The 25603-nt window shown below is 34.6% G+C and overlaps 1 protein-coding gene across 1 annotated transcript in view; it reads right to left on the bottom strand.

Moving 5' to 3' along the window:
- Positions 1-25603, bottom strand: part of LOC144443350 (neuronal acetylcholine receptor subunit alpha-10-like) — a 105822-nt gene that overhangs the window by 10270 nt on the left and 69949 nt on the right. Inside the window, exon 3 of the mRNA XM_078132809.1 lies at positions 12195-12337. Coding sequence (XP_077988935.1) covers positions 12195-12337 — 143 coding nt within the window. The remainder of the gene's footprint in view (positions 1-12194; positions 12338-25603) is intronic.

Genomic DNA, 25603 nt, shown 5'->3' with positions numbered 1-25603 from the left:
AATGTTAGATTACTGACATTTCCTTTTGAAGTAATAAACATAAACGTACATGGTCAGAACGCTTTCTGTATTTTCTAGGTTTTTCGCAAAGAGGTAATTTTCCATAGTACATTTTTTGTTTCATGATAACACATTTTTATTTTAGACTGTAAGAAACATCCTAATCGAATGAAAGATGTAATATCAAAGGCAATGTACTAAGTTAACAAAGCAAATAGGAAAGAGATTTGAACAGCTGAATAAAAGTAACATTCCAGCGACAACTAATGCATATTTCATAATTCGTCAGCCATAACACACATAAGTATGAATCAACAAATGAAAACAAAACGTGAAAAAGTGATCGAACACATTGTTGTCAAACATAAAAAATTATCGTTTATTCATATCTGTCTGGCATAGATACCAGAATTTCAATTTGTTGTTCAGATTTCAAAGACCAGATATTAATTTTTTTAAAAGGTTCTAAGCACCTACAGTAAAAGACCACAGATAACATCAATGCTGTGCTCACACATTACATATTAATTGAATTGTTGTCATGGTTATATTTTCCTCTGTGGGTTTACGAGACATCTCACGTTCCTTCATAGAGGATCATTTGATCTCTACATCCAAGCTGTTGCCATAGTAATGAAATATATGGCATACACTGACAGCTCCCATGACAACATATGGTAGTTTAATTATGGAATTATGATTATGAAATATGATGTGCCATCTGTTAACTGGGATTTAAATTGTTAATTCCAAATTATTATAGCATCCATTGAGATGGTGCAAAAGTGAAAACAAATGACATCCGTATATTCCATCGATTATACAAGTAATAAATAGTAGCTAACAGCTGCACATGACTTTATTCTCAATACTTACATTTCTTTCTTCACTCTTTTCGGGATTAATTCACAACTACTAAGTGTGAATTGACTTTCCTTTTAGCAATATCTAAATATATTCAAATTTCAGGCACGTTTTCGACAAATAGTCATTTTGGTAAACAAACAAACAAACAAACAAACAAACAAACACACATACAACCCAAGCAACAAACCAACCAACCAACCAATCAAAAAACAAACAAACAAACAAACAAACAAACAAACAAACAAACAAACAAACAGCAAAGACACACACATAAAAGAAAAGGTCCTCATAATATCCACTATCCAATCAACCAACAAATATACACATCATTGAGAGATCAAACACGAAAGCATTCTTTACCATCTCTCTCTCTCTCTCTCTCTCTCTCTCTCTCTCTCTCTCTCTCTCTCTCTCTCTCTCTCTCTCTCTCTCTCTCTCTCTCTCTCTGTCTGTCTCTCTCTCTCTGTCTCTCTCTCTGTCTCTCTGTCTCTGTCTCTGTCTCTGTCTCCCTCTCTCTGTCTCTGTCTCTCTGTATCACTGTCTCTCTCTCTCTCTCTGTGTGTCTCTCTTTCTCTCTCTCTCTCTCTCTCTCTTTCTCTCTCGGTGGGTGTGCGTTTGAGGTAAGCACATCAACATCTTGATTTAATCACGTTCGTAAACTTTGTATTGTGCACGGCAGATGCCACTCATGAGTATCTTAACATACACAAAGGAATATATTCGTATTATAATCATTAGAAAACATGCTAAAACGCCATGACTTTGCGTCATTTTCCCTTTTCACTTTCATTGGAACGTTTGATGGAATAGAGACTAAGAATGAAATGCTGTTAGTAAAGTGGGGCGTCATTTTCAAATTTCGGTATAATACACTGTAACCTATAACACACTCACTAGGAGAGATGAAAAAGGGTGTGTTGTAATGAAGTATTTTTATCTTGAAGTATGCACTCCGTTGGAAATATTCGTCTGTTTGGGGACATGAAAAGTATTATATAACAAAGTTCGTATACAACATGTATATATTTACATAGGTCAGACAATACTATGTCGACATTGCAGTGTAGCTTGGTTAGTAGAAACAATGCAAAACGCGATACTAATTTACATGCCCATAAGACCCATATCAACACGATCGATGTAGGTTGTTGAATTGATAAATAGCGGGGAAATGAATGAGCCCATGAAAAATGTTCATTCTTTATTGTTGTTGTGATCAAGTGTTACCCTGGAGCATATAACCTTAATAGCTTCAGGTCGTCATACGTTTGTGGTTTCAAAATTATAGTTGCCCAGCAGTTGATTGTGCGTGAGAGTTAGGTGTGTTGAGGCAACGTGACAAGACTGTTTATAAGTATGATACTAAATTCATTTGTTTATGTATTCATATAAATGCTGGTACAGGAGTTACCTTTATCCTGACTATAAATGTGTAATTAACACCCTGAAAATAAAATAATAACATGTTCGTAACATCATTTAATTACTAAATATCACCTTCTGGTACTGATGTATGTTTCGGTGTGGAAAAGCTGTTAACATGATGGTTCTTAATATATGAGCCGTTATTTGACTGATCACTGTTTTAATTGGCACAGTCTGTAACTTTATGGTTCTCTGCGGTTAATTTTGTTTCATATTAATTTATCCTTATGTCATTTTACAGTATATTATGTGTGTTCACTTTGTAGCAATAAATTAGACCCCAGATATAGACAATACTAGTGCCATGTTAACTTTATAAACCAGGAATAAAATACACTATCGGTTCATAGTCTCATTCGTTATCTATTAGTATATGACAACGTGTATAGAATACCAGCATCGTTCTAACAAACCATTTATTTTCTGCCATTGTTACTAAATTATTATCAGTCTGTCTATTGTTTGACCGTGTCTTGTATGCTGTCTGCCGATTGCCTATACATATTGCTGGCTACATACTATATTTGAAATGGAAAGCAATACATACACGTTACTGGCGTCTGAGCCCTAAATAAAACGAATAAACATCATGAAAAAGCTCCCTTATCTGTACATTTTTGAACAAAATTGATGAGAAAAAACCCATGAATAAGGAAAAATACCTCTGAGACACTAGCTCTATGTTTTATTCAGCAATTTACTAGATTTGAAATGGTGTTTCAATAAATGATTACATTACACCATAGATCCTGGAGTGACATGGTCTATCGTTACACTCATGCTATACCAGTAATGAAATAAGATATATATGTTTATCTTGTCAATGATATTACACAACTTTGTTGGGCTCAAACAGGTTTTCTATTCGCAAGCTATTAAATAATATATACAATATACCCTTTAGCACTATTTCCTCTAAATCGATGGCACCGCATCTGTAGATTGAATGATTCATCATAAAAAGAAGGATGTAATATTTTGTAGGGCTAATACAACTGTTTTATGGAAGGCTTTATGACTGTTTTTGATAGATTATTGTATTTGAGTGCGTTAATGAAATACTTAAGATGTTCCTAAGGTGCTCACTTTGTAGTATTATGACTTATCCTGTAGTTTTCCTGCTCACTTTTTATGTTAAATGTCAGAGTAAAAACCCCTTTCCGACTGTTACTGAGTGATGAATTCAATATGAGCACCGGTGCGTGCTTTCTGTCGATGGAAAAAGATTATCAGGTGAATACAAAAGGCGGTAAGAGTCATGGGTGACACTTCGATGGATTAAAAGAACATTTGCTGCGAGGTAATCGGTGGGATTACAAATGTCTACGTTCCGCATCATTAATAAACGATAGAAAGTACACAAATTTGGATGAGCAAGGAATCAACGGCGATTGCTGTGTAGATTCCTTTCATCTAAGTTGTATGAAAACTGCACGACATGTCTGCCTGGTACACGATGGTAGACATGATGTGTATATATACTCGATCACAACATACGGTGCTATCCTATTGTGACCTTTCAAGCATTTGATCATAGTCACGAATAAAAGTCTGTTGATTATTTTCCACACCCAAAAATGTTAACAATCACAGTCAAATAATTCTTTCCGTTCTTGTTGCGTTTAATTCTTTATGCTCTTTTTTTCAGTGTAATGCCACTCAGACCTATGTAATATTGACATTGTTATATTTAACAAAAAAACAACCCCGCCCGGTTAATTTCGAAAGACAACAGTTATCTGTGATAGAAATGGGGATTTATTGTTCGTTTCTCCATCCTACATTTTACCTGTAAGCAGTCAACCCATCAAATAAAAGATATACTACTATATTGATTCCATCCAAGAACCAACCAACCAACCAACCAACCAACCATCCATCCAACAAGACGACTAACTGACCAACCAAATAATCAGCCAACCGACCGTTAGACAAAATACACAAGACACAAACAACGTTATTTATTTAAAAGACGAAGAGAAACATTAAACAAGGGACCCATCGATGGAAATAGCTCCGCTGTTTTTTATTTTTGCTACATAAATGGTACAGGAGACGGACAATGTGAATCTCCGATGAATTAATAAGCATAGTCTAAAAACATTTCATCTATTCTACAATTTAAGAATAACCACATTGGTGAAGGGTATGTGATTCCCTGGTCAACATCACCTATATCTATAATCCCGGTCGAAATCTTTCCTACGAAACATATCTCCCATCATCATTAAATTATGCAAATTTCTTCATCGAAAATTGTCACTATCGTTACTATAGTTGTCATTCATCATGGTATTATTGTTTTTCCCCAGTCAATAGGGTATATCCATTGACAAATTACCCCAAAATCGGCCAAAAACAAGAAAATTACACAGATCAACCTGGCATGAACAAATCAACAAATCTGATATCAAACACCAAATATCAAAGCACACCGGCCACTGGTTTCAGAGGAGAAGTCTAAAAGAAAAAATTACCACTATCAACTTGGCATTTACTGAGACTTCCTATAAGGTGAATGCACATCTAATACCAAAAAATATCATTCGGAGAATAAGTCGAAAATATCACCTTTGAACATAAATACAAACAGAAATCGCTAAACATAGAAGGTGACTCATGACAAATTGGTATGAGCAAACCTGAATAGCCTCCCCCAAGGGACATATACCCCAAGTATCAAAACAATCCGACCACCAGTTTCGTCGAAGAAGTCAAAAATATCTTTTTGGGGGGCAAAATACACTAAGCAATGTGCTATAAATAGAAAATGACTCATTACTTTGGCATGAATAGCCCCCTTCCACCTCCACCCCCACCCCCACCCCCAAAAAAAGAAAGAAGGGAGGGGTATGCCAAATATCAAACCAATCCGACAGCCGGTCTCAGAAAGGAAGATGAAAATAGAAAAAAATCGACGGACAACAGACGGTGACAGAGAAATAACGTCTAGTCAACGACGTGTAATCAAGCTATCGAACGGCCGATCACCAACCTATCATTTGTACTCAACAAAAATCAATCAATCAACAAATCGATAGAAAGTAATCGATAAATCAATCAACAAATCGATAGAAAGTAACCGATAAACCAATCAACAAATCGATAGAAGAAAGACCAACAAACCTATCGAATAGCTGTAGACTAGAAACTATGAATTTTAGCTACACTACAGTAAGCCTACAAATCACAGAAAATGATCAGTAAGAACCATACTTCAACTATGGCAGAGTAAAATATCAACACAGAGCCTGTGGTTCAATGAACATTCACACGGTACGGACAAAAAGCTAACTTAAAGAATAAAAAGCCTTAAAAAAGTAAATAATCACTTAGGAATATACTACATCGGTCGATTCGTTCCTATTCTACTCCAATAACTGTAACCCATGAAAATTATTTGAAAAGTTGTGCCTAGTGAGCAAGTGATAGACAGGTGTATTGCCAACTGAGGTATGTCTTTATTGTGTAAATTGCACAACCTATTTCATACCCTATTTAACAACAAAGGTGAGATATATAGACACCATAAATGGTCATTGATTACCACATTTCCGGAACATTAGTCGTAAGTAAGTAAGTAAGTAAGTAAGTAAGTAAGTAAGTAAGTAAGTAAGTAAGTAAGTAAGTAAGTAAGTAAGTAAGTAAGTAAGTAAGTATGGTGTTGTGATCGTCGTTCTAAACTCTGAAGGTTTACAAGTGACTCAGTATGGTTGCTTATGTCTCTTATCTGGTATGACATATCACAAACAAAGAATTAATATACTCGCTAAAGAACATTCTTCTATGATAATGGAGGATGCTTATGAGAAATACTATCTTTCGAAATATTCCCTAGAATATTGGTTTGTAAGTTTTCTCCGTTCCGTTTTTATTTCCTAAGGGTATTGTATTGGCTTGAAATTAAATATCTTAGTGTGTTATTATTGTATTCTTACATTTAATTGTGAATCATGGTTCACACACCTGTCAGTCAAAGACAACCCAAGGCTTACATTAATACTCAATATTTAGAGTATTAAAGAGAAAGACTTAGATGGCCTTTACACTTAATCCCCTGTAAGCTTAGCTATCTGAAGATAATCCAACCCCTACCACGCCACGTGAAGAATTGCGGTATGTAACATCAGGTGGTCGTCTATTGATGTCCAGGGGCTGACCGGAGGAATGTTTTTAAGGAATCTTTTATCCGGTCCACTGTAAAACCTTTAAGTAGTGGCATGTTTGAGTCTTTATTAAATTCATTTTTTTTTCAATTCTGTAGTCTTATTATTCAGCCTTTCATTGCAATTATTGCTTGTAATTTTATGTAACATTTTTATTTTGTATAACTTTTAATCGGCTAGTAAACCACTCACTCACTCACTCACTCACTCACTCACTCACTCACTCACTCACTCACTCACTCATTCTATCGCTCGCTCAACCGACCACCCACCCACCCACCCACCCACCCACCAATCCAACCAACCAACCAACCAACCAACGAATCCATTCACCAAGCTGTACATCAGAGTTTGTACTCAAAGTATTACAGTTCTTTTATCAACGCTATTTCTTCTTCTGCACTTCGTATATCCCATTTATTTCCATTAAAAACACGATTGCCTTCTGGGATTAAAAGTAGCATGTGTATAGATGTTTGGAATAAACATATCAAAATATATAGCCGTGTATTATGCATTAGACCTTGAAGCATATTGTGATAACCTCAATCATTGCGGAAAGCGAAGAACGGAGAAAGGTCATGTGTGACCCATGTTAATTATTAACTATGAATACTAATTGATGATATGATGAGATGCTTTAATATATTGCTCTTTACGGCGACCAAAATAATATACTTCACATAGCTTTCATTTCAACACACCCACTCACTCCACTGTCAAGACTAGATACCAATTTATCACCGCACCATTCATGAATACTGCGCTGTCATGGACGGCTTTGGTTTGTGTTAGACAAACAAGTATATAAATCACGACATCAGTCACTTTTGAGTTGAGATAATACGATCTAAAATACCCCCTGATTCTGGTTATGGTTTTTGACAGCAACCTCTTTACAACGAATATAATATTACAGGTGTAGCGTGGCAATGATCCAGTAAAGACCTTAATGCGTTTTATGATCCGAAAAAACAGCGCTTGAATGGTTTCAATAAAGGAATGCAATGTGTCTGTCAAAACCATTTTATTCTAGCCATTAGATTAGAGTTTTGGAAGGAAACTTTATCTGACAGGTTACATTGATTAGATAATGTACACCTGCCTTTACGAGTTTCCAATATGTGATTTAACAAAGCTAAAAGTTATATTACCAATCTGACAGTTAATTCCTTCGATATCATTATACAACACTTGTTTAGATGTGGAAAATCTCATTCATGGATACAGAACTGGTATACCCAGCACAACATACGCTGTCAACGTAATTTAAGCATATCGGAAAAGTAGTAAGTAAAACAAAAAAAACACTACTTTTTATTGAACACTTCAAGGTATAAAACTATAATTACCAATATTCCATGTTGATATACTTTTTCGCCTTCGATTTTACCCAAAGTGTACAACAAAGTAAAAAAACAACCATATACAAATATTAAAAGACGATAAATCTTAAATCATAAAACATAAAACATGTCTCTTGGTCATTAAATATGCTCCATCTACCACTTCTATCCCCAAACTACAGGATTTATCATATCAGTGTTGCCATATACACCATTCTAGCAACATTTGAAATACGATGTACTTGGCGTCACTTTTCTACTTGGCGTCACTTTTCTAGATACACTACATCAAAAGCGTCGAGTCTTTGGAGTCACAAACGTGTCAAGAAATTCAATTACTATCAGTCTGTCCAAGGTAAATATATTCTAATCAATGATAATGCCAAACAAAATTGTCTTTTATTTCTGAATGTCAAAGGTCAGTCTACAATTTGTAAGCTCATGTCCAATCAATTAAGAGTTGGCTTGTCATAGGATTGATGGCGTTAATTCTACTAAACAATCAGCTAAAATCCATCTACGTATTATAAACTACTTTCACACATCGTTCCATGTCAATGATGCAAATGTTATCATTCCATAATTACTTTTATCTCGATTTTTGCTATTTAATGATTAACCAATCACCGCATCGAGACACCCCTTCTTTAGGTAGATTAATATTTGACAGGTTTTCATTATTCTTAAGTACCATTTCAATGTGATTTATGGGAAATAGCACTTAAGTCTATTTCTGTGTATACTTTTATGAGTAGTGTGGAGCGTGGATGTATACATGTGAGTTTGACTGGGTAGATGGGTGTAGATGGCTGAGTAGACAAGAGGGATTTTTAATTAAAACCAGCTATACTATGTTGTTCTGCTTAGAGGCACAATGAGAAAAATATAGGCCAAGCCAGTGTTTGTGACTTATTATAGATAGCCACATTAATGGGTAAAAGGTTATATTGTACGTAAAGGAAGTAATTTGTAAACAAATTGTGTAATAAAATTTTTAATCACAAGTGGAAATGTTTCAATATATATAGACCCGATGTGATGTAGCCATTACTCGTGTTTGCCCAGTTGTCTATGTATCATTTCTATGCATACATAACAAACATTAACACATATTTCTAGTACTTTTTGCGATTTCATGAGTTACAAAAAGACTTGGTTTATGTTGTCTCACAATTTTTTTTCACGAGTACAAAAACATAATACAAAATTGATAAATACCCATTTCTCATCTATATGATCACTTTAAGAAGAGAAGGGAATAAGTGAGATGAGGAAAATAGAATCACATCATAATCGTAAGAAATTATGTAGAATTAAGTTACAAGCACGAATTATTATCGTTTAAAAGTTATGCCCCTCACTTGAATGTGAAGAATTTGCAATATTTATGACAATGTATGTGCCAACTCATTAATTAGTTTAGAGTGTATATGACAATGTATTCTGCCATTTCAAATTTAACTTCAACATTTACTTTGGTTGTTGATAAACATAACCAATAAGACATCATCTCTGTGAGAAAGATATTAATGGCGGCATAATTTGATTATCAGAATTTATTTGCTTCGTTTACAGGTTGTATAGTACCAGCATGTTTGGTGAATGTTTCTCTGACGTCATCAGGTCTTTACAACAACTTATTGTTCAAGACACACTTTACACCCTCGGCCACTCTTGCCGTTGGTTTAGCAGCTTGAAACTGTTCTTACAGTTGAGTATAACGTGAAACCGAATAAACTAGCTACTTTCGAGCATGAATAATTGACACTGATGTTTTTATCTCAGCAGTAGTTCGGGCAGTAGGTCAAATGCCATGGTATTTGTTCATTGCCATTATTTTTGAAATTCCTAATTGAGGGCAGAAAAAAACCCTCGCATAATTCAAGTAGCCGATAAGTGACATTGGGTAATTGGACCACTTTGTAGGTTTAGCTATTAAATCCATACTCAATTTCAAATACTTAATTAATTTTAGCTGCAGATTATTTTTGATAATCAACGTACGAAATGTCTAACATTACAATAACTCAAGTATGCTGATAAGGTACACTTGTCAATTCGGTTTGTAAACAGTAACTGAAACTGATGATGATAGATATTGTTGTCAATATGAATATATCATTGAATTGACAGTGATTTCAACAAGTCGTTACATATATAGCTAATAGTTGTCATGTCTGAAATACGCGTGGTCGGAGAAAGTTCTGTTCTGTGGATTTGTGTTGCATACTAAATACTAGTATAACATGGCAAACAGATAACAGTAACAGAATATTAATAGGGCATAAGATGTACTATATCAACTTGATGTGACCAAGTGTACGTTGAAAGTAATAAAAAAGCATTCTCAATGGAAAACTTGCAATTGACTTGCAATCCAGTGCTCTTTTTTCAAGAATGATAACAATGGGAGTGTAATCATTAGAGACAAATACATCTCGGTAACAAATGAGGTATTTGTCTGTATTGTAAGAGATAATTTATTTCTCGTTGAAAAATGTGCGATTGAAATTTCAAATTCTTGACGAGAGTAAACAGGTGGGTTGTATATCATGACCATTTACACGCATAAGGGATATTATTCCATTCCATCTACTTTTGTATTCGTTGACACGCAACCTGTCAGAATTGTTTGTCTCGTATTCCGTTTTTTTAATAGGTGAAATGTAACAAATAGGCCACAGTGATACTAATTACTACAAATAATTGACTATATACTCGTAAGTGTCACATATCATTAGATGGATTCCGAAGTTAAGGCAATCGTTTCAAATACATCGTGTGAACAGTATGTCTTTACTTTATTATTTGTAATATAATTAATTACAACATTTTTCTCTGACGGATTAATCTTCTAGACTTCGTCGACTGTGATATATCTGATAAAAACCGTATCGTTCTTACTTAAAGGTCCACTTTCGATCAGGATTACCATTTATGTGTGCAAAATACTTGTTAACAGAGCTATAGAAAAAAAGTTGGACAGGTCCACAACAAGAAGGAACATATGCAATAGGCTCCATTAATAAGATACAATACTAATTTTAGACGTCAGATTGAAACACTAACCTTTAAAAGAGCACAATTAATTATTATTTATCGCGGTACGTAGTATAACGTAGTATAGAGGTAAATCAATGTTTCAACGTTTCGCCTAAATATGGCAGTCTAGTCAGCGCTCTCTTTCGTAGGCGGACACAGTTCATACAGTATCCGTTCCAGTTCTAATTTTCTTTATTTATGTACATTACACGTATTTAATTTTAGTACGTTGATTTATGTAAAACGGAATGATGTCCGACATTTTCCACCCGGTACAAGTCGCAAGGCCACGGATACAGGTTTCCAGAGAATTTGTTTTAACCTTAATATACTAGGTTTTTTACCTCTGTTTTTTTTTCCTGGGCGACGATTGTGCAAATCGGGGGGTTATTCTTGTTTTTTGCATCTCAGTAGTGATGTCCTATTATTAATTACAAGTTTGTCATTGTTCTGTAATTACCTCACGAGCTTAACGTGTGTCGTCGTTACCATAGCAACAGTTGTATAGCAGATCGGAAAACCTTTACTCTATTACTCCCTTCAAATCTTGTTTGTAGTTTGTTACTGAATAAACGCCACTCCGTATATGGGGCACCTGGCTTTCACCTCAATCGAGTTGAGTGCAAGTGTGTATGTTGTAGTATAGGTGAGATCTATATTTCTTTATGCTTTATACTTAAGGGACCCGGTAAAGTGATTAATCCCAATACTGTATTATACAATATAAGCCATACAAATGTTCCTTACAAGAGGCCTGCTGCACAGTGGCGTGAAGTATTTAATATAGAAAGTCAACAATTAAGTGAAATAAATTATCAAAATGATATTTGTCTTTAGTTGTATAAACATATAACCCTACTAATACCTTATCTTCCTATCATTATTGATTCGCCATGACTTTATTTCTGATTATTTTTGAGAATTCTTTCATTCCTATCTGGCATAAATCATCAAAACGATATAGGAACGGATCATTGCACCAACAGAAGTGTGGATTTAATGTACCCACATCAAGAGGAGTACATATATATACACTCAGTTTATGTAATATGTCTATACTGGAGTAAGCAGTGCTCAATACATATGTACGTAGAGCGGTATAAATAACACAGTATCAAGTAAGATACACAGAAGCCGCTACACAGTGTTTCACGCTGTTGCGATAATCAGACAACTGATGTATCTTACTCGATACTGTGTTATATATATATATATATATATATATATATATATATATATATATATATATATATATATATATATATATATATATATATATATATATATATATAAACCACATTATTGTTATGTTCAATTATAAGAAATATTGTGCCTAAAGAATACCTACCATATCAATCATTTGTATAGGCGTCAAACGATGACTGACCAACAATGCAGTACTCTCGTTCTTGACTGGACGGACATACTTCGGGTACTTGTCTAGAAGATCGCGTACCAAGCTCGAACTGTGATTTGATGCTGACGTTACACCTATCAGAAAATAAAAAACACAGAATATTTTTATAATAACAAATTCAATGGCCTCTTGCAATATAGATGGCTAAAATAGAAGATAAGATATGGAGAATTTGATTATCACGAGTTCAATGGCCTCTTATAACATGGATGCCTACAATAGTCTCAAGAAACTTGGTTAATCCATTGACACTGTAAAGATTACATACTACTCATTCAACAGAGTCGAAAAAATTGAATTTTTACAACGAGTGGAAAATATGAATAATGTTTGTGTAGATGGCGTTATATTAAATAGCAATTAAACACATTCAAGCAATTGTAGCACATAAAGTCGTCCAGCTGATCGAGAATATCAATTAGGATCCATTATACAAAACACGTAAATATATAGTGTCAGTACAGATCTGTTTTAAAGATATATGTCTCGTTTTGTGACGACGATATTTATCCTCTACGACACAATTTCCATTCATTCATTCATTCATTCATTCAGAAATTAAAGTACATTCAGCAACTGAAATTACGAAAAATAAGAATCGTGGATTATGTTTGGACGTCAGTACAAGTTGTTTGTAGATGGATGAGAGAGAAAAACAAATACTTTGTCCCTTGAAGACATGTTCTCGTTTATAATGCCGAGTACACATATTCGCTCTTCAAGAGTATACTATTTATTTCTATTTGGAGTCACACACACACACACACACACACACACACACACACACACACACACACACACACACACGTACACGCACACACACACACACACACGTACACACACACACACACACAGAGACAGACTGACAGACAGACAGACAGGCAGGCAGGCAGGTATACACACACCTACATACATACATACATACATACATACATACATACATACATACATACATACATACATACATACATACATACAAATATAAAAGCCCAACAAAAAGAAACAAAAGAACGGCAACATCGACAAAATTAAGAACAAAACTAAACTCCAACTGAAAATATAACCAACATGTTTATCGTATATCATTTAAGAGTGGAATAGCTGGACTGACGTATCATTGTCGAGCAAATCAAGTTAATTGTACAAAGAAGCTAGACCTGTACCGACATAGAGTTCAAATTATGTTTTCATATTTCATTATGCTTTAATGGAATTCGGTAACTCCAGTTCGAGTCTTCAAACGAAGAACCGATGCATTCAGAATATTAGGAAATCAGCGCTAATAATGTTACCGAAGAACCTGACTAAAAATGTTACATCTTGGTTAGTTGCCGTCATCCGTTTCCTTGCAATATTTACCGGCGTTACAAAAACAATTAGACTTGTCGATCACTTTAGAAACGTCTTCCTCTCACACAAACTGCTCGGAAACGGAACTCGCATTGATTCTAATTAGTACCGGTAGAGTTTAACATTGAATTATTCAAAGTGTTATGTACTAACGACTTCAGCTACAAACATTGAGTAGAAAACGGTGCTTGAGATCGCCAAATGGTGAAGTACAGGTGATATTTCATCGCGAGAAAATGACATAGAAAGATTTCAATCTAAGAATAATTGCTGGCAATATCCACATCTTGTTTCTGTTATTACACCTGAGGTATGAAGTAAACTGACTGGGGTCTCTAGATGCAAACCCCGGCTATGGGGAGTAAGAACAAATTGCATTGAATGATAAATCTAAAGCCATTTCATTACATCTACATCAGTCTTGATTATATTACTTGGTGCTACAAAGAGAAACCGAATTGTATCATTTGATTTACGCAAGGACATTCAGGCTATTGTAAGCAAAAATTTACGATCAAAATAAAAGTATGATTGTGTGGGAAGAATAAATTAATCATGGAAAAGAAGATAAGAATCTCATAGCCTTGCCCAGTTAGACTAACAAATAAGTGTGTTACGTATTATACGTATGTAAATGGATTTTATTTTCGATTTGAAAGTTGTTAAAAAGTTATTCGACAATATATAATTTCCGACAACGTAGTTAGGTTTTAAGATTAGGCGTTTAAGGTATGGAAAAGTATTACTTTAAAGTGATATTACTCATTGTATAACCCAAGTAATTATATAGTTTTTGATATTACATGTAAATCTTTCACTCTACTTGCTTCATCTTTTCTTTGCAATAACTTTTATTAGTATCTATTTCTTTAGTGCATGAAGTTACTGCCACCTGAGTTCGTCAACACCTACCTGGCCTGATACGTACAGCTTGAGTTCAAAAAAGTAAAGTTAACATTAACATGCGAATTTTTAGTATTGTAATTAAAACATAAGCATATGACCGTGTCCACTTTTAAGCACAATCGCCAAAACATGCACCACTACCATTGCAAATACTAAGTACGTATGAAATAATTAGTTCAACAATGAAGAGCCGGTCCGGGCTCGAAACGTAAAGAAGTTTCAATATATTTATGATGTCTGGTCTTTTCTGAAATTTACGAATCTACCAAGACACCATCTCGACAAGTCGGCATACTTTGGTCTCTATGCCAAGTTCTTGAAATAATTAGTTCACAGTCTGTAGAAGGGTCCTAAGATCAAACACTTTGTACCACACATCGAATCAATATAAATTAATCAACATATATTTCATAAGAAAATCGCAGCATCAATAGGGAACTTGCAATCCAGACTGAGCATGCTCAGACGCAAAGGACTATGGGATTATCTGAGGTTATCGTAATACCTAATCTGGAGCTACCGATAAAATAAACCTCCCACAATGGTCAGGGTAACTATGAATTGATTATTTGTGGTTGCAAACAATGTAACAGTATTGTTTACAATACCAATTCATTAGTATTTATTATCACATTTCCCATGATGCAATATTCAACATGGTGGTTTGCAAGTTCCCTATTACTTTAAACCAGTGGATGATATGATGTTATAATTTGTGGCACATTAAGGAATTTCCTACAGTAAGGAAGTGTGTTTGTGTGAACAATATGACTTCCTACAATATCATGTCTTCTGCTGCTTGCTCTGTGACTAGATGGTCATTCCTTTGACACCAAGTAACATTGAGAAGTTTCCATCGAAATGTGGAAAATCGCTAAAATCGCGAACATTGTTTTCATTGAAACACGACGCAAATGAATACCCTATGGAATTACAGAGTTTGCAAGTTTTATGGTGATTAATAAATAGAGCTGGAGGGGCTTTATAGGTTTTACTGACGGGCTATATCCATTCCGACTTATATGTATAACTTTATTAAGTAAGTCACTGTTCAATTCAAAAGCTGAACAATTCATGCGATATGAAATGATATTAATACGATTAATATCCATTATTCATGTTTTCATATCGTATATACCCTGGTAACTAATGAAATCAACATCAATTAGGTGTGAGAATGTGAATATTTTAATTACTTTTGCACGTACACCACAAAGGGGATGAAATTCGATTTGCATTTAATTAAAAGCGACAATCAAATTACTAATTTCACTGCAATCTCAAAGGTAAAAGTTTAATGGACATTACAACATGCGAATAAAAATTACAAGAATTTATCAAGCGCAAACAATATAAGCTTTTGAAGTCAAAATGGAGTTATGTGACAGAAATCCTCTTTTTCACAAAAGTGTAATTAATTTATAAAAGCTATTAAGAAGATTATATGTAAATCAGCCAAAACGTTTTAGGTGACATTAGTACATTCCAGGTGGAAAAGAAGACATTATAGACAAATTAAATAGAAACTGTCCTTGGTTTGTGGTTGAAATGCACTTGAATCAATCCATGTATTATCAGTATAATGTACAACATGTATGTGATTTCTAAGTATATTGATACCCTGTCTTCGTTGTAGTTTGTGTACAAACACTAACCATTTCCAGTGTTAACAGTTCTGTCTGTCTGTCTGTCTGTCTGTCTGTCTGTCTGTCTGTCTGTCTGTCTGTCTGTCTGTCTGTCTGTATGTCTGTCTGTCTGTCTGTCTGTCTGTTTCTGCCCCTCTGTCTGTCTCTCGGTCTCTATTTCACAGTTAACCTGATAATTTCAACTGTTTTATCAGCTACCTTCCTTATATGCAGGCCTAACAACCGGAAGTCATGTATTATAACACTCGATTCAAACACTTGATGTTAATTAACAAAAAGTAATAGAAACTTATAGGGATTGAACCTTCTAAATGCTGAAAAGTGTACCTATTGTAGCATGAAGAGTAACTGTGGGTATTTTAAATTACATGAACATTTAAATGATCAACTTTACTGCATGATACATCATATACATGGTAACACACAATCTCTATATTGAGCAGTCGTCAAACTACATTCATGAGTCGTACAATTTAACGGTTAATCAACTAATCAAAGAGTTAATTGATTTACTGAAGTCAAAATAGTTAGTAGACACACGTATGTCATAAAGGAGTAAACATAAATAGACATAAAATGGATTAAAAGCCTACACTACAACAAATAATCAGATTTATGGCTTGATAAATGCGATAAAACGGGATTTTTATGTCATTGAAGACTTTGAGACTTGTCTCTAGGGAGATAAACGTTGCTATAAACTGTACCTAACCAGGTCATACTTCATGGATCAAAATACTAAGATCTAATTTCAATTAACATTGGCGATATTTAGTCCTAGCAAATAGGAATAGTTTGTTACAGAAGCTACACTCAGTCCAACTACAATGGTGAGCCAACCTGGAGACATGGACTTGAGAAATTATGTAAAATTGGGTTTGGTAAACGAAATGACAAGTCTCTCTGTCTACGTTAAACTTTAAACGTTTCGAACTCACATAGGGAGTCTTTTTCAGGGTATAATAGTACAGTGCGTCAAGCTGGTAAAAACCAGCAGTGGAGAATGACAACTCAATATGGATATACACCTTCAATATTCTTTTCATGCAATTTATAATTAACTATACATAATATGGTCTTATATGCAAATGATGTCACAGTAGCATACGTAACTGCTCCACTATTATGTGTTGTTTATCACATCTCTAATTAGCTATGATAAATATACATCTCCGAAAACGTACACTTGCAGGCGTCCCTGGAGACAAAAAGAGTGCATATTTTAATAGATCAAATATTAATATTTTATACCTGTAAATTTGACTCCTATGAGCCATGATGTATATATTTCATAAATGTACATGGATTCCTAGTATCCTTCCCCCAGATATATTAAAGAATCTGTAACTATAATTACCGTAATTATATATTATATGTGACATTCCTTTCGAATAAAACGAATAGCTCCAAACAATAAAAGTAACAGTACCAAGGTATTTTCATTCGAACATTTTTCGAGATCCAGATTGGGATGTAAAAGATTAATATACCTTGCTGCCAATCCATTCTTTTAAGTGTCAACCGTAATACAATTATAAAGCAATCTTTACTAACAGCGACTTAGGGAGAACAAATCAATAACAAGAGGGAGAACAAATCATTATAGCATATATACATATATATATATATATATATATATATATATATATATATATATATATATATATATATATATATATATATATATATATATATATATATATATATATATATATATATATTCCAGTTCAGCTGGCATATTCAGGGACGTGTGTTCGAATTCTACACGTGAGGTGAGTGTCATCTGTATATAGTAGTTATTTGGTATTATCTATACATCTATCTATCTATACATGACTGGATTAGGATGAAATAGAGAGTTTTGGGGGTTTGAGGTCGCTGAACCTGTTTGGTTACATTAATATCAGACATTATACCTCTATTTTCAAACCAGCAAATATTTTCAATATACCTTCTATAGGCCTCATGTATGACAAGAAGAAATGATAACCGACTATAAATCCCATCTTTGGCGTTACACTATGTATAGGTCAAATTCAATTCACAATTTAATGCATATTTCAATAATTAATTAAACAGCTTGGAACGATGACGAGAGGGTGATAGCTGATTTATTACAGTTGAACGGAAATACGAAATGTATAAAAATGATAACATCACTCTCATATGATCTGCGCAATATGGTCTATAACCAAACAGTCGAACACATATAATCATTATTTGTTGGTGGAATGTGACGATCCTACAATTTAATCATGTAGGATTGTTACATTGTAATAAAAGACCAGAAGTTAATAAAATAACAAAAATTCAACTATCAAAACACCGTGTCTGTAGTCCAAATATGTATCTACATTTACAGTCCAACAACGTTACACTTTTAATCCACGTAAATGACAACAACATGTATCCAATACAAGATACTCTAATAGAGCAATAGTAGAAAAAACAGTGAAATTTTTTATTTCATTTAAAGCTTTATTGTCTGATCGTCATCCTAAAGTAGATCCACCTACTTACAAAAAACGTGCGTGACTGTTTAGGTCTAAAAATGTCCATGATCGAACGATGTTGGTAGAATTCTTGCCATCTGTTATAAAAATCGCCATGTAGACAGCAAAAGCTATTTCTATCTAAATGCGGATGGAAGTATGCGTCACAGTGCGTAGCTGCTGGTTAAACTGGTGTATAATGTAGTATGCATACATAGGTCAAGTTTGGGGGATGGAACGTGTCTTCTTGCTTTCCTCATATGACAAAGTAATAAGGAGGTAGCATTTGACCCTTTCAGGTAATAGATCTTTGCATTATACAGCAGGTATAATATCCATGTCAAAGCCACCCTTGCGTCTTAGTCGTACCATGTAATAAATAATCTAACAGTTGTGAAACGGCAACATAACCCAAATATTAAAGCAAATGCCTGTAGCAGACTTTTCTTTAGTCCAACCTCTCGTATACGAAATTGGAGTCTAATATATGGAAGTGTTTACGTGCAAAGACACTAGGATACACGGGTCAATACTTGTGAAGTAATGTGACGCTATTCGTCCATTTCGTATGAATCCTCGTTTCCGGATCTTGACACAGTCACGTTCATCTTCGTATCAATTTTGACAACACAGACGGAAAGATCAATTGATCGGATATTACAGATAACTTAATGGTAGTGTCTAAACGGGGAGATAGTAATTGAATCGACATTTGCCTTGATTTTCATTTGGTTCAGCATCCTTTGGGGAGCCGAGCCAATGCACTAAAAGGCCTTTGTCATGCCACTCTAGTGTTATATATTATCATCTTTCGACTGATTGAATTCCATTGGGAACTACATGCTGGAAAATGAAGCTAGTCCCAAGCGAAAACAATTGACAGATATAGTAAGTAATACTTGTACAAATATCGGTATAAAGATATCCCTTTTATGGAGACTTTTATCTTTCTTGAGATGTCATCGCTCATAGTAAAATAAGCCTTTTTTATAAAATGTGAAAAGGAAGATTTAATGATTGAGCACTCAGATCTGCTGATAAAGCCATACCATCTAGATAACTTAAGATAAAAAGTTGAAAGTACTACGGGATTATGCGAATTATAGTATTAATGACTTGGACAGGACGTATGCCTGGAGACGGGTGTCATTTTCACTAAATATTACGAATCATCCCTAGCGGCAAGACTCCATCAGACTTGTACAAAACTGTCGGGAACGAGTAACATTACAGACAATTAAAGAGTGATTTGAATTCACAGCGAGAAGGAATACCCTTCGAGGATAACTTGAGAATTACACATTAATATACAAAGGAGCCTCAATATACGACAATAGTCATCATAGCCATCGAAAGGGAACACACAACTGCCCACTAAGAAATAAATTGAAAGTTAAGCAAAGGTTAAGACTCAATATTTGCTTGTCTATATACACTCTTTAGCAAAGTAGTAACGGGATACATAGATAAGATAGTCATAAAGAATGATACTTGATTCAAAAAAATGATCTATGCATGGTCTTTATCGGAGGGGCGTACAGAAATATAAGGGTTATCTTAAATGGGCAATGGACAATACAATTCCGATAACTTTTGATCTCAACACTTGGTGTCTTGAATGTCAATGAATAAGTCATCACCTAGAATTAAAGAGCATAACGTTTGAAAACTTAGTATCAATACAATTAATTAATTAGAGTGCACTTCATGCTTCATTAATATCAATATTATTTAACATATCATCCAAGTATGTTCTTGGTCCCAGGGGTCGACGAATAATGCGAACATATATACTCTGTCGACAACTTTTATGAGACCACTGAACAATTGAATTCCCACAAATGTGACAGACATGCGCAAAGTGTGTTTTGTCATGCAAATTACACCTGCTTGCTACTAATTATAAATGGACGCCAATTCACATAAAAATTAACCTTATAGATACTTTCCAAAGCACAGCACACATTACATTCATTTTGTAAAGCTCAAGTCTTATATGTCACAATTAATACATACGATCCCTTTAATTAATTTAGCATGTACTCAAGAAATGAGCACCGATTATCTATCTATCTATCTATCTATCTATCTATCTATCTATCTATCTATCTATCTATCTATCTATCTATCTATCTATCTATCTATCTATCTATCTATCTATCTATCTATCTATCTGACTATATATCTATCTATCTATCTATCTATCTATCTATCTATCTATCTATCTATCTAGCTGTCTGTCTGTCTGTCTGTCTGTCTGTCTGTCTGTCTGTCTGTCTGTCGGTCTGTCTATCCAGCTATCCATCCATCCATCAATCCATCCATCCATCCATCCATCTATCTATCCATTATATACATATATTGCACCTATGTATCTATGCATCTATCTATTACGTCTATTTACGTCTAGCTAAACGTACAAGGAACTCGACTGAGAACAAAGTTATCGCCTAGTAAATGGTTTAGCTTGTTGCTATCAACTAACCAAGAACGGAAAACGGAAATGAAACACAACATATGCACTTATCTGTGTACTCTCTACACCGACTTTTAAACTCGACAAATCGTCTAACATATATTATTATCTGCTTTGCTATTATTGTCAAGAAAGCAGTAGTTAAATCAAACCGAATTCGAATTAGACTACCCGAAGACTTGATAAATACAATGTAATGTCAAAATACTAAGTGTACACTTCAGTGGGTTAGACCTTTCAGTAATCACTCCGATCTGAAGCTGAATACAAGTATCATTGGCAGATTTCAGAAAGAGGCAACAAGTCAATTGTCGAGTATAGTGATTTGGCTTTAAAGCGTACCAAGGACAAAGTTAATACCAGCTAAATAATTGAATATGTCGGGAATGACAGGTGGAATATCATGTGTGGATATATTACGCAGGACCTCACATGTGCGGTAAATAGTATGCTAGTAAACAACATGGCTGTCGTGTGTAAGTGCAGCCAACTTGGAAGTATCTCTAACTCTGACGTACACTTATGCTTCGTCATATATCTTGCGACAAGAACGTCAGATTATGTACTTTTTCGTTAAGATATGATAACTCTGAATGTCTTATTTTTGTAACAAGAAGTTAATTTACAGACCGTGAAACTTAATTTATTCAGGGCATATTGGGTCATATCGAAGAATGCTATCTATGTATTGGATTATACATAGATCCAATCCACAACTGCATATCAATTCCTAAAAGAAGCCGATGGACAGATTCTGAACGTATTATAAAGTATTACAAATATCATTCGGGGTACCTTAAGGGTATTTTTACTCTCTGGTCTCTAACATCGGACAGAAGGACAAGTTCTAGTTAAGCTACAAACTTATCTATTTATAATTCACTTGTTTTGTTGACCAGTTTATTCAAAAAGTAAATCACCATGGCTAACTTGTACTGGGTATCTAGCGAAAACAGTCACTCTTTAAGAACAAGCTCCCTATCTTCTGAATTACTCACATGTATTGTCACAGTGCCCAGAAAACATTACATATGATCGCCCGCCAATAAATATGCACATTTGCATAGAAAATATACTTCATTAACTAACTGATTAACAAAAACCAAAGAACAAAACAGAAATAAAAAAATTGTATCGCTTATATATATAGAAGCTGCGTATTGCACTCAATGTCGGAATTGTAACTGATATTTTTAATTGTAAGAGCAAGTACGTGATAGTTGTTAATATGACCTTGAAGGTTCGAGTGATCAGATCGTGTTTCGCCCTTACAACTATATTTGTCGCAACAATCCATCAATTAATGAACTACAATATGTCGATGAGAATGGCCAATTCATCAACATTTTAAGCGTAACGATTCCTCCGTCTCGTAAATTTCAAGTAAAATGGTCATTTACAACAATTATTCTTTTATTAACCAATATAAAGCAGGAGACGTCAACAACACTTCTATGAAAAGAGAGATATAAAGCTTTTGAAATAAAGCCATGATATCACCAGGTAACACAAATTGGAGTTAAAAGGTAAACATATCACGTGAATGAACATCGTAGTCTCGCGATACTTGGCGCGGCTTTAATCTGCTCTGTATGTGCGTATCTCTTTGAAAACTTTTGGGCGTTTGACAAGTTTCAGGAAAAATCCATCGTCTGTGAGATTATGGGATTTGAGTCGGCTTTTCCTTTAGGGTTGGCGATTAAAGGGTAAAGCTTGACAACAACAAATCATCTTTGTGATTTATCAACATGTCAATCAACTGAAAGCTACATTGACAGGTCTTCATAAATAGATGAATGGAGATGCCAATAAATAATTATATCTGAGTCCCCCACGGCTATGTGTCATGGTAAAAAATCGAACTTTTCGGGTTTATATTAAAATATTGATCTTGTATAGACGACTCAGAGATGTATCTGATGCGACTCTTTTCTATTTCGTTGTCGGCATTATTGGAATTGAATTGTGCATAATTCATTATCGACTCTATTCCACACACAAATAATTAAGAAATCTAAATCATGTATTGACGTGACTTTCGTGTCAGTAATGATTATCAAGAATGATTATGACTTTATTTTCATGAAAAGAATTCTTAGGATTGCCGAGGTTAATTAATAACCGAAATCTATACTATAATGATTATCAATAGTTGACTGTCTTGAGACACCTAGACAATTAGTTTCTAAAATCCATTACAAAACATTAAACAATCTGTTCTATATAGGGTGGGATGCTAAACAAGAACAAAGTATACGTACATCCAAGAGTTGAAAACTTCCCCAGGCTCATTCGGACATGCATTATTTTCCAACATAGCAGAGGTCATGTTTGCCTCAAATCACAATTTGATGTTATCAATACATTAACCTACCCTTCATCAACAATTTGTACAAAAAACAAAAGATTGGTGATAATTTATAGTCAATCAGTCATACCAAACACGACCGAACTGGTAGTTTTAATTGGCAATCGAAAGCCATGTGTCAGTTTACAACCACGAAACATGATATAGTGTTACTTGAGTACAGGTTATAGTTAAGTCACGATCTTTTGTTTTCTGTACAAACGCCACAGTCTCGAAATTTCTAACTTGAAACTTAACTTAAGACTCCAAGCCAGAAAGTCTTCAGAGTCGATAGATATCACTATATATTCAGATAACTCAAAGACGTAAGACCGAAACAGAAAGAATTATTTCTGGTCAGCGCGCGTATCGTTTAATTACTCCCGTGTCCGTCTTTGTTTGTTCAGCTGCAGATCCATGGGGAAACACAAAAAATAACCCTCCCTACTTCAGTGAAGACAACTGCAGATCCAATCATGAACAACCAAATGACATCTGCCCCACATACACACTTGCTCTAAAGTACTAAATAAAAAGAACAGTAACCGCCATAGATAGTAGAATGAGTGACAGGTTTGTTGAGAATTTAAAAAAAAAAACGGTATCGTCGCATCATTTTAGACAAATTGTCTAAACCAGAAACAATTTCAATTCTTTTTGGCGGCCTAAGATATCGACTAAGCACTTACACGAATACGTTACGAGCACTTAGGGGTACATACGTGTAGCTCTCGCCATTGCTAGTATTTTGATTTCAGTAGATTACTCGTTCAAGATACATGTTCAACTCCAGAAACGCAGACAAACCTTTAGTTTTGTTTTTTATTATCCGGCGCAAAAGTCTGTTTTTGCGATAGAATCTTTTATCTTCATCCATAACTGTGTAACGTGCATGAACAGCAATTATGTCGGTTGTTCGAGCTTAAGAATGTTGTAACTACAAGTACAGTAAGCAAGGAAGTGATTAAACGCGATGAATTTTAACTTTAAAGGTGTGTAATATCGAATCTGGGAAGGCAATTAACAGAATGTAGGACATTAAAAGATATAATTAAGAAGTTAGTATTCTATGATTTAGGTATGACGTGATGGCGTTTTATACATTCCACATACGATACAGGATAAACGTACACTGGTGAAGTGCTTCATCGTGTGATTTTATTATGCTTAAGCTAAACAGATACTGTGCGACCTTTGACAATGTATGATGATTGAGTAATAAATTATCCCCTGTGAATGGCAGATCCGAGGTTTTCACAAGTTGTCGACATACATTAGTACGAACGTCAGCTGGTTGTCCACATTACTGGGACAAGCCATTAAAGAAGCAAGTCCACTTGTTATCAAAGAGTACCAATATTTACACATGTGATGATGGGCTCTTACATAACACAAGTAAACAGTGTAGTTCACAGCGTAAGATCATTTCTAAGGAGTGGGTCAATTGAGGCAAACCTTATCTCCGTCTTATATCCGTTGTTATCAATTTATTAGGCTATTATAAGTAACACTACAAACAGCTTTAGAGATGCAAACAACTTTTATGACACCCGTTTTCGTCAGGCAAGCCCGCGGGTTTGTTGCACTTGGACCGTTAATGGCTTGTGAATGTCATGAAACCAAGAGATATACTACATGTGTTAAACTCAAGAGGTGGTTTGTCACTATTGCATTAGAGTAGACTAGTATATTGTAATTTGCAACGAAACTTTCAAAATGAAACTTTAAAGTGAAAACAGAATTGAGGAATACACTAGCCCGAAAATCAGAGTGTCTGTTGAATTTATTAGTCTGATTGATTTTTGCGAATCTGTATAAAGTGAACTCAAGCAGTACCAGTAGTCTCACATGTAAACTATGAATCCTTTATTACAACGAAGAGAATACATCCTAATTTTCAATTTTGTTCACTGGTAGTTAAAGTTGTTATCTCCCGATGCGAGCCTCATCTTTGTGGCAGGATACATACATAATTAGTCGTTCAGAGTCGACAACAACCCTGGGCTCCACATGCTGTCGCTCTAGGGCAATGATTTGTGTAAACATGGTGCAATTCTTCAATTGTTCAAATCTCCTTCATCATTTACTCCAGCTTGGGTAGACAACAGCGTTCTGCAAAGATG

Source organism: Glandiceps talaboti, chromosome 12 (assembly GCF_964340395.1).
Source record: "Glandiceps talaboti chromosome 12, keGlaTala1.1, whole genome shotgun sequence".
NCBI classification, from domain to species: domain Eukaryota; kingdom Metazoa; phylum Hemichordata; class Enteropneusta; family Spengelidae; genus Glandiceps; species Glandiceps talaboti.
This window is presented reverse-complemented; position numbering and strand designations above follow the sequence as displayed.